This window comes from Danio aesculapii, chromosome 12, assembly GCF_903798145.1.
Source record: "Danio aesculapii chromosome 12, fDanAes4.1, whole genome shotgun sequence".
Classification (NCBI taxonomy): Eukaryota; Metazoa; Chordata; class Actinopteri; order Cypriniformes; family Danionidae; genus Danio; species Danio aesculapii.
In genome coordinates this window covers 15,118,645-15,130,125 of record NC_079446.1, presented here as the reverse complement: position 1 = coordinate 15,130,125, position 11,481 = coordinate 15,118,645, and the positions used below count along the sequence as shown (strand labels likewise).

Genomic DNA, 11,481 nt, shown 5'->3' with positions numbered 1-11,481 from the left:
AACAACAATTACCCGCAAAATAACTGTTGCACACTGTACATGAATAAAACTTTTATTGATGTTATTGATAAACGTTACTTTAGCAACACAAACTTACTTCAAGCTGCCCTAGGGGACAAGCTGTGGTGGAAGATGATGGCACCGCTCCGTGTCTCTCGCGGGAGGTCATCTTTAGAAACTAAGAGACGACCGTAGGTAAAATACTAACATTAATACTTAACATAAAGCACAACGTATTGCACACCGCAACAACTTTCCGATATGTGCGCCACTGACGTCACCGTCTGTGCTTCCAGGTCAGAGAGCAACTGTCCATCAAAAGCTCATTAACCAATCAGTGTAGATCGCTGTTAAGCCCGCCCCCACGAGAAGTTTGTGCCAAAACAGCAAACGAAAATTTACTAAGCGTAAGCGAAAACTGTGGCAACGCATTCAAAATCCATGATTCGCCAAAACGATTCTTTGAAAATCATTAACAAAGAATGAAGCATATTTGAAGAGCATGTTAAATTCGTGCGACTGAGTTCATTTTTTTGTTTTCATTGTGTTTTTCTTCTTTTGCAGTGGCATATTTTTGATCGTTTCTTGGAAAGTTACGTTCAGTTTTATAAAGTTACGTTCATTCTTATTGGAACAAAAATTATTCCATAAAGCCAGAGGTAAGATGCCAGAGGTGATGTTGAAGTTGTTGAAGGTGTTGAAAAAGACTAAGTTCACACTTGTAGTTTGGTTCTCTTAGTTAATTTGGTCTAGACCAAAAAACAAAACAAAACATTTAATTCTGTTAAGCATTGTTCTTTTCGACACGATTGAACCTATTGATATCAAACCTTAAAGCTTAATTTCACAGCCTTTCTTATTTCTCCACCCAGCAAAATTATGTTTAATCGATTTCTACTAGATGCTTGCTGGGATATGCCATTATTATTATTTCAGCATTAAATCAAGTGATCGTGACATCACAACCTGACCTCATAACCTGAACATTTCAGTTAACCCGAACTAGTTTGTTTGGAAGCTAACCAAGACTCTCCTAGTGGCCCTAGTCTGTCTGTTTGGTGAGCCTCTCAATTTTATTTTAATTTTGTTTTAATCAAACTGAATGTGCCAAGTGTGCGCACACCCCAAGAGCAATTGTGCTATGGTACTTTCTAGACGCAGACCTTAAAAATACAAAAAATGTTAATGAAATGGGGTTTTATATTGATCAGTGCAACTCAAATGTGCTTTTTTTTGTCACTTATATTTATATATACGGTGTGAGTGAGTGAGTGAGTGAGTGAGTGAGTGAGTGAGTGAGTGAGTGAGTGAGTGCGTGCGTGCGTGCGTGCGTGTGTGTTAAAGTTAAGAAAACTGCAGAAAGTTTGGTCAAAAGTGCTCAGTGTCTTTTTTTCTCGATGTATTGAACATTGCCAATACTATGAAACTTCAAATGACCACAACAACTAAATAAAAAAAAACAATACAAGCATAATAGTGTGAAATACTGCAAAAACATTGCAATTACTCCATGAAAGTTTTGCAAATGCAGGAACTTCTAATTTCTTCATATTTGTGATATATAGTCAGAAAGCTGTCTGGTCCATCATGAATTTCTTAGTGTTATGAAATATATATGTAATAATATATTAGTGTTAAAAAAGTAAGTTCATGTGCAATAGTCAGAGAAAGTGTAAGATATAAAACTTAATTCCACGTACCTGCCAGACATTTTCCATTCTGTTATTGTAGTAAGAACCGCAAAATTATAAGAAACCAAATGTGTTCATTTGCTGCTTCTACATGAGTCCACAGCATGGCTCTTTCGTATTGGTTGTTTCCTCTTCTGGTGCTTTCAGCTTCAGCAGAGGTGGATCTCCACTAGCTTGGGTAAAGTACACAGCATTGGGGGATACAACCTGTTGTACTGATTCAGAGGGCTCCAGTGGCCCCTGAGGCCCTTCAGGGACAGGGTCATCTTGATGGCCTGCAGACAGAGGTAAAGGAGGTGCTGGATGCTTATTCAGTTTAGCTGCAGCTCTCTGTCGTTTGAGATCTGCGAGTGTGTGGTGAGATCTCTCTCTGCTCATGCTGTCCCCGCCAGCAGAAGCTGAACCTGGAGAGAGCTGATAGGAGGCGCTGCGATCCATGAGGCCCCCGCTCTGGAGTTCTCCTGAAAATGAACCTGTGCTACCGTTTCCCATAACTTGGGCTCCATTTTCCACCTCGCCAACGTCTAATGGAGGAACAGGGGTGGCATTAGGACTGGACATCTAAATCAAAAGAGGGAAAAATACAAAAATAAGAAAATTCATCAAGAATAGTCAAGGTACAAACACATGACTAAGCTCTCAACAAACACAAGATTGGTTCACACAAACCAAACCCCTAACTTTACCTCTGTTCAAGTCCACTACATCTAAAATCATAAAAATACTCACTTTGGAATGTGTTTTTGTTTGATTTTAATTCTGTGGTGTCATGTTTCTTTTTAACACTAGTCCAAATATCATTTGCTGAATTATGACTACAAAATTTCATTCATAAAGTAGCCTGGTTAGTCTTGCATCACACAATTTTTATTTTCAGTTACGAAAGTCACTATGTCAGATTATGTGATTTTGTCTTGATAAAATCTTGACTTGTCGTGGGTAACAAATGTGCCAGACTACAAGTTCCTTCACGATCAGTCATCCCGTGATGTCTATGATTTCCCAAAGCAGTCACATGTGTTGCTGTAACAATATTTCTCATCTCAATTTCAATTTCTTATTTTAATCTCAATAAACACTAATGCTTGCTGACAACTAGGCTACTATATTTAAGGGCATCGTTATGACATTGATAGGATCAAATGTATATTTCCTTTTAAATATTAAGATATTTTCTTTTAAAATCTAAAAGTTTATTTTCCAGCAATTGGTTGCTTATTAAACATTTCCTTGCCTGAACTTGACGCGAGTGATACGGAGAAAATGAAAGCACATCAGCACCAAGGAAAAATCAGATGCTCATGACAAAATAATGACATATAAAAAAATAGCAAATATATGACAGAGGTTTGTGATACAACAATTACAGTGGAGCATAAATTAAATCCTTATTTTTCATGGAGCACAACAAATCATCACCAGAGTTGAGTAGTGGACGAGCTCAAAAAAATAAATAAATAATTTGTATATTTTCTTGGAAAAAAAATATGTTTTTTTAAATGAATTTCGTTTGGTATAACTTGTATCTTAATTTTAATGTATTTTTTGTAGGTCAGTTATCTACTAGATAAACAACAATAACAAATAACATTCGAGGTAAAGTGCTTCAAAACCAGTCTAATATATGCTTCAGCGTCAAAACATGAATTAGTTTAATTAAAAAAAAAAAAAAAACTGGCCTAAACAATATTAAAGTGAAATATTCCTTTTCAGAGAAACCTATATTTAATGAACCTATATTTAACCTATATTTAAAAAATTCATCCATTACCGGTGAGTTTTAATTTAATTAGTTTAATCAAGTAATTTGAATAGGTAAAACAGGCTTTTACAATGTATTAGCAGCACTGAATGTGTTTCCAGGGAGATTACCCTGGAAGAACGAACTCTGTCGGAAGGATAAGAGAACTCAGAAACTCGTTCTGAGAATGGAGATGTCTGCACATGTATGCCAGTCTGTCAGATAAAATTGCTTGCAACACTTTATTATTTTATAGAAAGTGAGACCCACCCATAAGTAGGCTAAATACACATTTTTTGATTACCTGACCCGTGGATTAATGCCATCACCCTGGATATAACTAAGAAATTATGTACTCCTATTGCCCAGTGTCACCCAGGTGACCGAACTCATTGAAAAGAATAGGAAAGAACATTAAACATGCTAGACTTCCTGTGATGGTGTCGTGAGGCATCACAGACATGGTATCAGTTGTCGTGAACTTTTCCACATTACACGAGAAGAAATTATTGGATTATGTGTCACGACAGCCATTTGTCATTTACAACTAGCCACGACACCCTATGTCAAGGAAATCGTGGCGAAATAATGTGATTGGACCGGGGTTTTAAGCACAAGTTTCACCAACTGACAAGCTATAATCAGTCTTTCTTTGTGAATTAAGATTTAAAATGCTATGAACCATGTTTAGAAAAAAATTATAATTTAGCATTTAAACCATGATGCATTGCGCCATATTAACATCTGTAAAGATAGATAGAAAGATAGAAGGATAGATGTTTAATCTATAATTGTTAGAAAGTCAAGCAGAAGTGGGCGAATGAACATGTGCTACCGCATGCATGTTGACGAAACAGTTCAAAATAATAATAGCGCAATATACTAAAAATATGCATTTGTAGAACATAACCTCTGTACAACATGAACCTACATATACATATATTTCTTATGGTAGCAGTAACTATAAAAGGAGTAATGGGTAAATAAGATGTCTAATAAAATGTGAGTTTAATGAATGTTTTTTATATCCAATGTAGCAAACCTTTGTCTTTATATAATGTGTTTTTTTATTATTAATGACTTGAACTTTGTGAATTTAATGCTTTAAAGAGCAGTTTTAGACTAATGTTTTAACCTTTCTAATTTGTCAGCTACCATAAATATAAAAGGTAAAACACTTTTTTTTTTTTTAATCCATTGTATCATATTGCATCGTGTTGAATCAAGGGGCATATCATATCATATCATATCATATCATATCATATCATATCATATCGTATCATAGTAGCTGCTTCATACCTGTTATACACAATGTTGGGGGAAATTACTTTAGAACGTAATGTTTCTCCCCCAAAAAAGTAACTAGTTGTGTTACTTAGTTCCCCATCGGGAGGGAAACTTCAATGCTATGTGGAAAAATTACACTATGGGGGATTACGTCAGAATCCAATCATCTGAAAGAGTATATAAACAGGCCAATGAATTGCCAATGAGATGGCAGCGTCAGCTTGCACAGCTGAAGCTCATTGCAATCATTTTGTCAATAAAAGCGCAGCGCGTGCAAAGCTGAGCATCCTTTTCGCTTCAGGTCCTTTCACGAAGCTTCTGACAGAGTTGATGAGGGTTCCTCAAGCTGTACTACAGAGAGAGAGTGAACGAGAGTGGTCTCCCAGTCCAGAGTGTGTCACACTCAGCGGTAAGTGGCCGAGCTGGGTTTCTCCCTTGCCTGGCGTTCTTTGGGTCCGGTCCTCCAGAGCAGTTTGTATTGTTGCTAATTTCCTAAAAGAGCAATGCGGTCATGCAGCGTTTCTTTTTCAAGACGTCGCTCCAACTATGCGTTTCTGGGGGTCCAGCATGTTAATGCTGTGCTCACATGCAGTGCATGCCATCACTGCGGTGGCATGTCTGTTGCACAGTTAAGATCGCAGCTCACTCTTGCAAAAGGGCCACCCACCCCAGTTGTCCCCCACTCCACGGTGGGCACTCGGGCAGATCTGAGGGTTACAGTGGGAGTAAATCCATCACCCTCGGGCTTGCGGACTTCTCGCTCCTCTACGCACTCCATCCAAGCTTCGAGTGAGAGAAGCGCTTCGTCCTCGGATAGCCGCCCTCTCACTTGATGACACCGAGGCTCAGATGTCCAACGCTGCATCGGAGGACGGGCTGTCATTGTCTGATGAAGGATTCGAACCTGCTCCCTCCCTCCGGGGTAGCGAGCGCCGCAACGGACCTAGAAACAGACATGATAACCATGCTTTCTCGGGTTGCTTCGGCCATGGGCCTGGAGATGGTTTATCCCACAGCCCCGCGACCGGACTGATTAGATGGGTGTATGTGGTGACTTAAGAAGGCAAGACCTTCTAGCCTCCCGTCTCTTTCTTCCCGGAAGTGCACAGTGGGCTCACGCAGTCTTGGAGGGGCACCTTTCTCTGGCCGATCTTTCCTTTATGATGGAGTACGAGTCGATTCCCCAGATTGAGAGTACCATTGCGGGCCCGCATGGTGCCTCTTTCTGCTGGAGTCAGCCTCGTCTCCCGTCCAAGGCGTGTCAGTTATCTGCCTCCCTCGGAGCCAGAACCCACACAGGTATCTTCCACCCTGCATGATAGGGCCACCTACCTGCGCTACCATGCGCAGGCACTGGCTTAGCTGCACGGGGGTGGTTCTGGCCCAGCTGCACGGGGGTGGTTTTGACCCAGGCTTGTTACAAGCTCAGCACTGCACCCGACTGAGCTCCACGGACCTCAAGTCCGCTGCGTGTGCCCTGGGAAGGACGATGGCCACATTAGTGGTCCTGGAGCACCACCTCTGGCTAAACCTGCCAGATATGCGCAAGTTCACGGGTGTGTATTTCACCAGGGTCAGCCCCCTGTTCGCCCCTGTCTTGCGAAAGGAGATTGGTTTCCTCCTGGCAAAGGATGCAATCGAGCCGATCCCTTCAGCTGAGATGAAGAGTTTATTTTACAGCCATTCTTCATCGTACCCAAAAAGAGCGGTGGGTTATGGCCTATCCTAGATTGCATGTTTCAAACCACTGTCTTCACAGGCTGCCGCTCAAAATGCTCATGCAGAAGCGCATCTTCCGGTGCGTTCGTCCTCAGGATTGGTTTGCAGCAATAGACCTGAAGGACGCGTACTTTCATGTCTCCATTCATCCATTCCACCATCAGTTTTCTGCGGTTTGCATTCGAGGGTCGAGCTTGGCAGTACAAAGTCCTCCTCTTCTGGCTCTCTCCGTCTCCACAGGGCTTCACCAAGCTTGCGGAGGGTGCCCTAGTGCCTCTTCAGCTCGCGGGCATGCTGGCTGATTTTGCCTCACTCGTGGGAGCAATTGATTATGCACAGGGACAGGGTGCTCTAGCACCTTGACCTATTGGAGTTTCAGGTCAACCGAGAAAAGAGCAAACTCACCCCCCTGCAGAGGATCTCTTTTCTCGGGTTGGAGCTGGACTCGGTCACCATGACAGCGCACCTCTCTGGATATCAATCGCCTAGAGCTGTTGGCAGTGTTTTTCGCTCTCCGCCGTTTTTCACTGGTGATGGAGCGACAACACGTGCTGGTTAGGACGAACAGCACGGCGGCGGTGGCATATATCAACCGTATGGGGGTATCTGCTCGCCCCGCATGTCTCAGTTTGCTTGCCGTCTGCTCCTCTGGAGTCATATGTGGCTAAAATCGCTGCACGCCATTCACATTCCGGACGCGCTCTCATGGCAGCCTTTACGTCCAGGAGAGCGGAGACTCCACCCCCATTCTGTCCAGCTGACATGGGTGCGATTCGGGGAAGCCCAGATCAATCTGTTTGCTTCCCCCTGAGAACGCTCATTGCCGGTGTTTTTTTTCCCTGACCGAGGGCTCCCTCGGCACGGATGCACTGGCCCACAGCTGGCCTCAGGGCATGCGCAAATACGCGTTTCCCCCAGTAAGCTTGCTCGCGCAGTTACTGTTCAAGGTCAGGAAGGACAAGGAGCAGGTCTTGCTAGTTGCCCCTCTCTGGCCCAACCAGACCTGGATATCAGAACTCTCCCTCCTTGCGATTTTGAGAGAGGACCTGCTCTCTCAGGCACAGGGCACCATCTGGCTCCCTCGTTTCACGTGTGGTCCTTAGACGCAAGGAAGACATAGGTAACCTACTGATGGCGGTGGTTAATACCATCACTCAGGCTAGAGTCCCCTCTATGTTCTCACGAGCATGTGCGGAGATCCGTTCGAACCACTCGACTCAGTATCTTTAAGATTTCTGTCCCTGAAGACAGCTCTGCTGGTCGTGTTGGTATCGATTAAGAGGGTCGGGGACCTGGAGGCATTTTCAGTCAGTGACTTGTACCTGTAATTCGGGTCGGCCTACTCTCACGTTGTCCTGAGACCCCGGACTGGATATGTGCCCAAGGTTCCTACCACACCATTTAAGGACCATGTAGTGAGCCTGCAAGTGCTGCCCATGAAAGAGGCAGACCCAGCCCATCATTACTGTGTCCAGTTTGCGCTTTGCAAATTTATGTGGACCACACTCAGAGCTTAAATCATCTGAGCAGCTTTTCGTCTGTTATGGTGGTCGGCAGAAGGCAAGTGCCGTGTCAAAACAGAGGTTGGCCCACTGGATAGTGGATGCCATCTCCCTCGCTTTCCAACGCCAGGGCGAGCTGTGTTCCCCAGGAGTTCGAGCGCACTCCACTCGGAGCATCGCATCCTCTTGGGCGCGTACACATGGCACCTCACTAACAGACATTTGTAGAGCCTTACATTTTGTAGAGCTGGGCGACACCTAACACAATTGCAAGATTTTATAATCTGCGAGTGGAGCCAGTTTCCTCAAAAGCGTTAGAAAACTCTTAGTGATTGAGGAAACACTAGGTGAAGGTGTTGTAATACAGTGGTTCTCAAACTTTTAAACCAGCGACCCATAATGTAAGATCGTCAAGAACTCACGACCCCCCACTACCAAAGCATATAGAAACAATAAAAATAACCTTTTTTAAGCTGTTCACAATATTTGAACTATATTTACTATACATTACAGGGCTCGAAATTAATATTTTTGCTTGGTAGTACTGGTGCTCCTAACTTAAAAAATTTAGGCGCACCAGCCAAAATTTTGTGGCTCCTACCAATTATCGCACTGTTGCTACAAGTTTTATAAACAGATTTATTGCATTTGAAATGAACACTAATCAAAACTAACAGGCAAAATATATATATGCATGCGTGAGGAAAATATGTCTCAATGAAATCCTGTTATCACAAGAAAATACATTTTTATAACAATTGAGTGACCAAAACATATCACGGACGGACCGCTTACCGGCCCTGCACGCACTGCTTGACATGAATTCATTTTTGAATCTGTTAACGATAACTGTGCTGTGTTCTCATGGGTGGTGTCTGATATTGCACAGATGCTTTTGACTAGGGCTGGGTATCGTTCCAAAATGTTCGAAACCGATACCGATACCCTGAATTTGATTTACTTTTATTTTAAGAAATATATTTTAACAAGATTATTTTTTCAGGTTGTTCGTGACACTTTTCACAGCAGGCTTATCTCTAAGACCAATAAACAGGAACAAAAGCACAAAATGAACAAAGTGTAATTAACACAATATATTAGTGCAAACAGTTTTAATAAAGTTCAACCAGTTTTAAGTCAATCAATTTTAAGTATTTGTGAGGCTTACTGCTGCTTAAAGGTTTAGTTCACCCACAAATTTTAATTCTGTCATTAATTATCTACAAATGAAGATATTTTGTATTTAATCTAAGAGCTTTCTCATCCTCCCATGGATAAATCATTGAATAAAGTTAATTTTGTTTACTTTGCACACAGAAGTATTCTCGCAGCTTCATATAATTATGATTGAACCACTTATATTGCATGGACTTATTTTGACTATGTTTTTGGTTCCTTTCTAGGCATTGAAAATCGTATATCCAGTAAATCTAATCTTTCTCCACAGAAGAAAAAGGCAGCAACGTTTAACAATAAAATGTGTAACGGCACTGTGGCATTCATCTTTCCTTTCTTTGTTCATTTGTACTTTTTCTGCCAGTGTAAATGGATTATCACTTGATGGTCTCCTAATTCCAGGGTCAGCAGGAGCAGACACTATAACATTAATGTGAAGAAAACATAAAAGCTAAACTGTTAATGCAGCCAAGGATAAGGACATTTATATTAGATAAGTTTAATGTGAGGTAAACTTCATCATTTACTGTTATTTTAGTATCAACTAGTATTTTAGTATCAACTTAGCCAGGTATTTCAAGCCATCGAAACAGTACATAACGTTACACAGCGTACGTTAGGTCAAAAAAGGATTAATAAATTTACCCACACAAACTTAAGCCCCATTAACACTGTCAGGTCTTGATGCCCAATTTCCTATACATATGATATTGCCTATGTCAGATTTTTTTGTCTGTCCGTTAACACGTTCTTTTAATTGTGACCCATATCCAATTCATGTCTTTACGCTTGCCGTACAATTTACGATGCATGCATAAACGCAGGTTCTAGCATCTGTGCCACACTAGCCACGATGGAGGAAACTGTCTTGTTTATAGCTCTGTGAAGCGTAATATAAGCAGTGAATGGTTCAGTGCAGATTTACCCCCACGCAGTTTACGTAATGGTATGGCCCTGATGTGTGTGTGTGTAGTAGATGTAGCCTTTGCCTGTGTGCGCACTGGTGTTGTTGGAGAGAATACAGTTGTTCAATGTGTAGCCCGCAGTGAGTGCATTATTGGCGACAAAAAGCAAAAGTCACAACACGAAGTTCGCCCATCTTTAAAATGATTTGGAGGCGGAGGAGGTGGGAAAGGGCCGTCATCACAGCTTGCGCTAATGGTTTATATGCTTTATGATGTGCACCATTCAGAGGAATGTGTGAGAGAGGTCTCAGGTCTGGTGGGAGCAAATTGTGGCGACTGACCACTTTCCTCCATGTTTCCTCTGTTGTTGTTGTTGTTTACCGCGTCGGAATCTCCACACACGCTCTACCTTCTACATCATGAAACCGCGGAGAAGCACCACATTGTCACAAGTTTAATGATGATCAGAACAGAACGCCTCAATAAATCCGATTTGCCTGTTTACATGAAAGTTGCATTGTCACATATCCGATTTATATCTGATTTATTTCCACATATGAAGGAGACCTGAAACCGATCGCTGAATATCCGAATGCATGCGTTTTTTTTTTCTGTTTACACGGTCATCATACAGATCCGATCTGTGTCACATATGAACAAAAAAATTTGAATTTGAAGAAAATACATTTTTATAACAATTGAGTGACCAAAACATATCACTGACGGACCGCTTACCGGCCCTGCACGCACTGCTTGACATGAATTCATTTTTGAATCTGTTAACGATAACTGTGCTGTGTTCTCATGGGTGGTGTCTGATATTGCACAGATGCTTTTGACTAGGGCTGGGTATCGTTCCAAAATGTTCGAAACCGATACCGATACCCTGAATTTGATTTACTTTTATTTTAAGAAATATATTTTAACAAGATTATTTTTTCAGGTTGTTCGTGACACTTTTCACAGCAGGCTTATCTCTAAGACCAATAAACAGGAACAAAAGCACAAAATGAACAAAGTGTAATTAACACAATATATTAGTGCAAACAGTTTTAATAAAGTTCAACCAGTTTTAAGTCAATCAATTTTAAGTATTTGTGAGGCTTACTGCTGCTTAAAGGTTTAGTTCACCCACAAATTTTAATTCTGTCATTAATTATCTACAAATGAAGATATTTTGTATTTAATCTAAGAGCTTTCTCATCCTCCCATGGATAAATCATTGAATAAGTTAATTTTGTTTACTTTGCACACAGAAGTATTCTCGCAGCTTCATATAATTATGATTGAACCACTTATATTGCATGGACTTATTTTGACTATGTTTTTGGTTCCTTTCTAGGCATTGAAAATCGTATATCCAGTAAATCTAATCTTTCTCCACAGAAGAAAAAGGCAAGCAACGTTTAACAATAAAATGTGTAACGGCACTGTGGCATTCATCTTTCCTTTCTTTGTTC

The 11,481-nt window shown here is 41.3% G+C and overlaps 1 protein-coding gene across 1 annotated transcript in view; it reads right to left on the bottom strand.

Moving 5' to 3' along the window:
- Positions 1-623: 623 nt before the first annotated feature.
- ppp1r16a (protein phosphatase 1, regulatory subunit 16A) overlaps positions 624-11,481 on the bottom strand; it is a 57,390-nt gene continuing 46,532 nt past the window's right edge. The window contains exon 11 of the mRNA XM_056469554.1: positions 624-2,252. Within this exon, the coding sequence (XP_056325529.1) occupies positions 1,779-2,252 (474 nt within the window). The 3' untranslated portion in view covers positions 624-1,778. The remainder of the gene's footprint in view (positions 2,253-11,481) is intronic.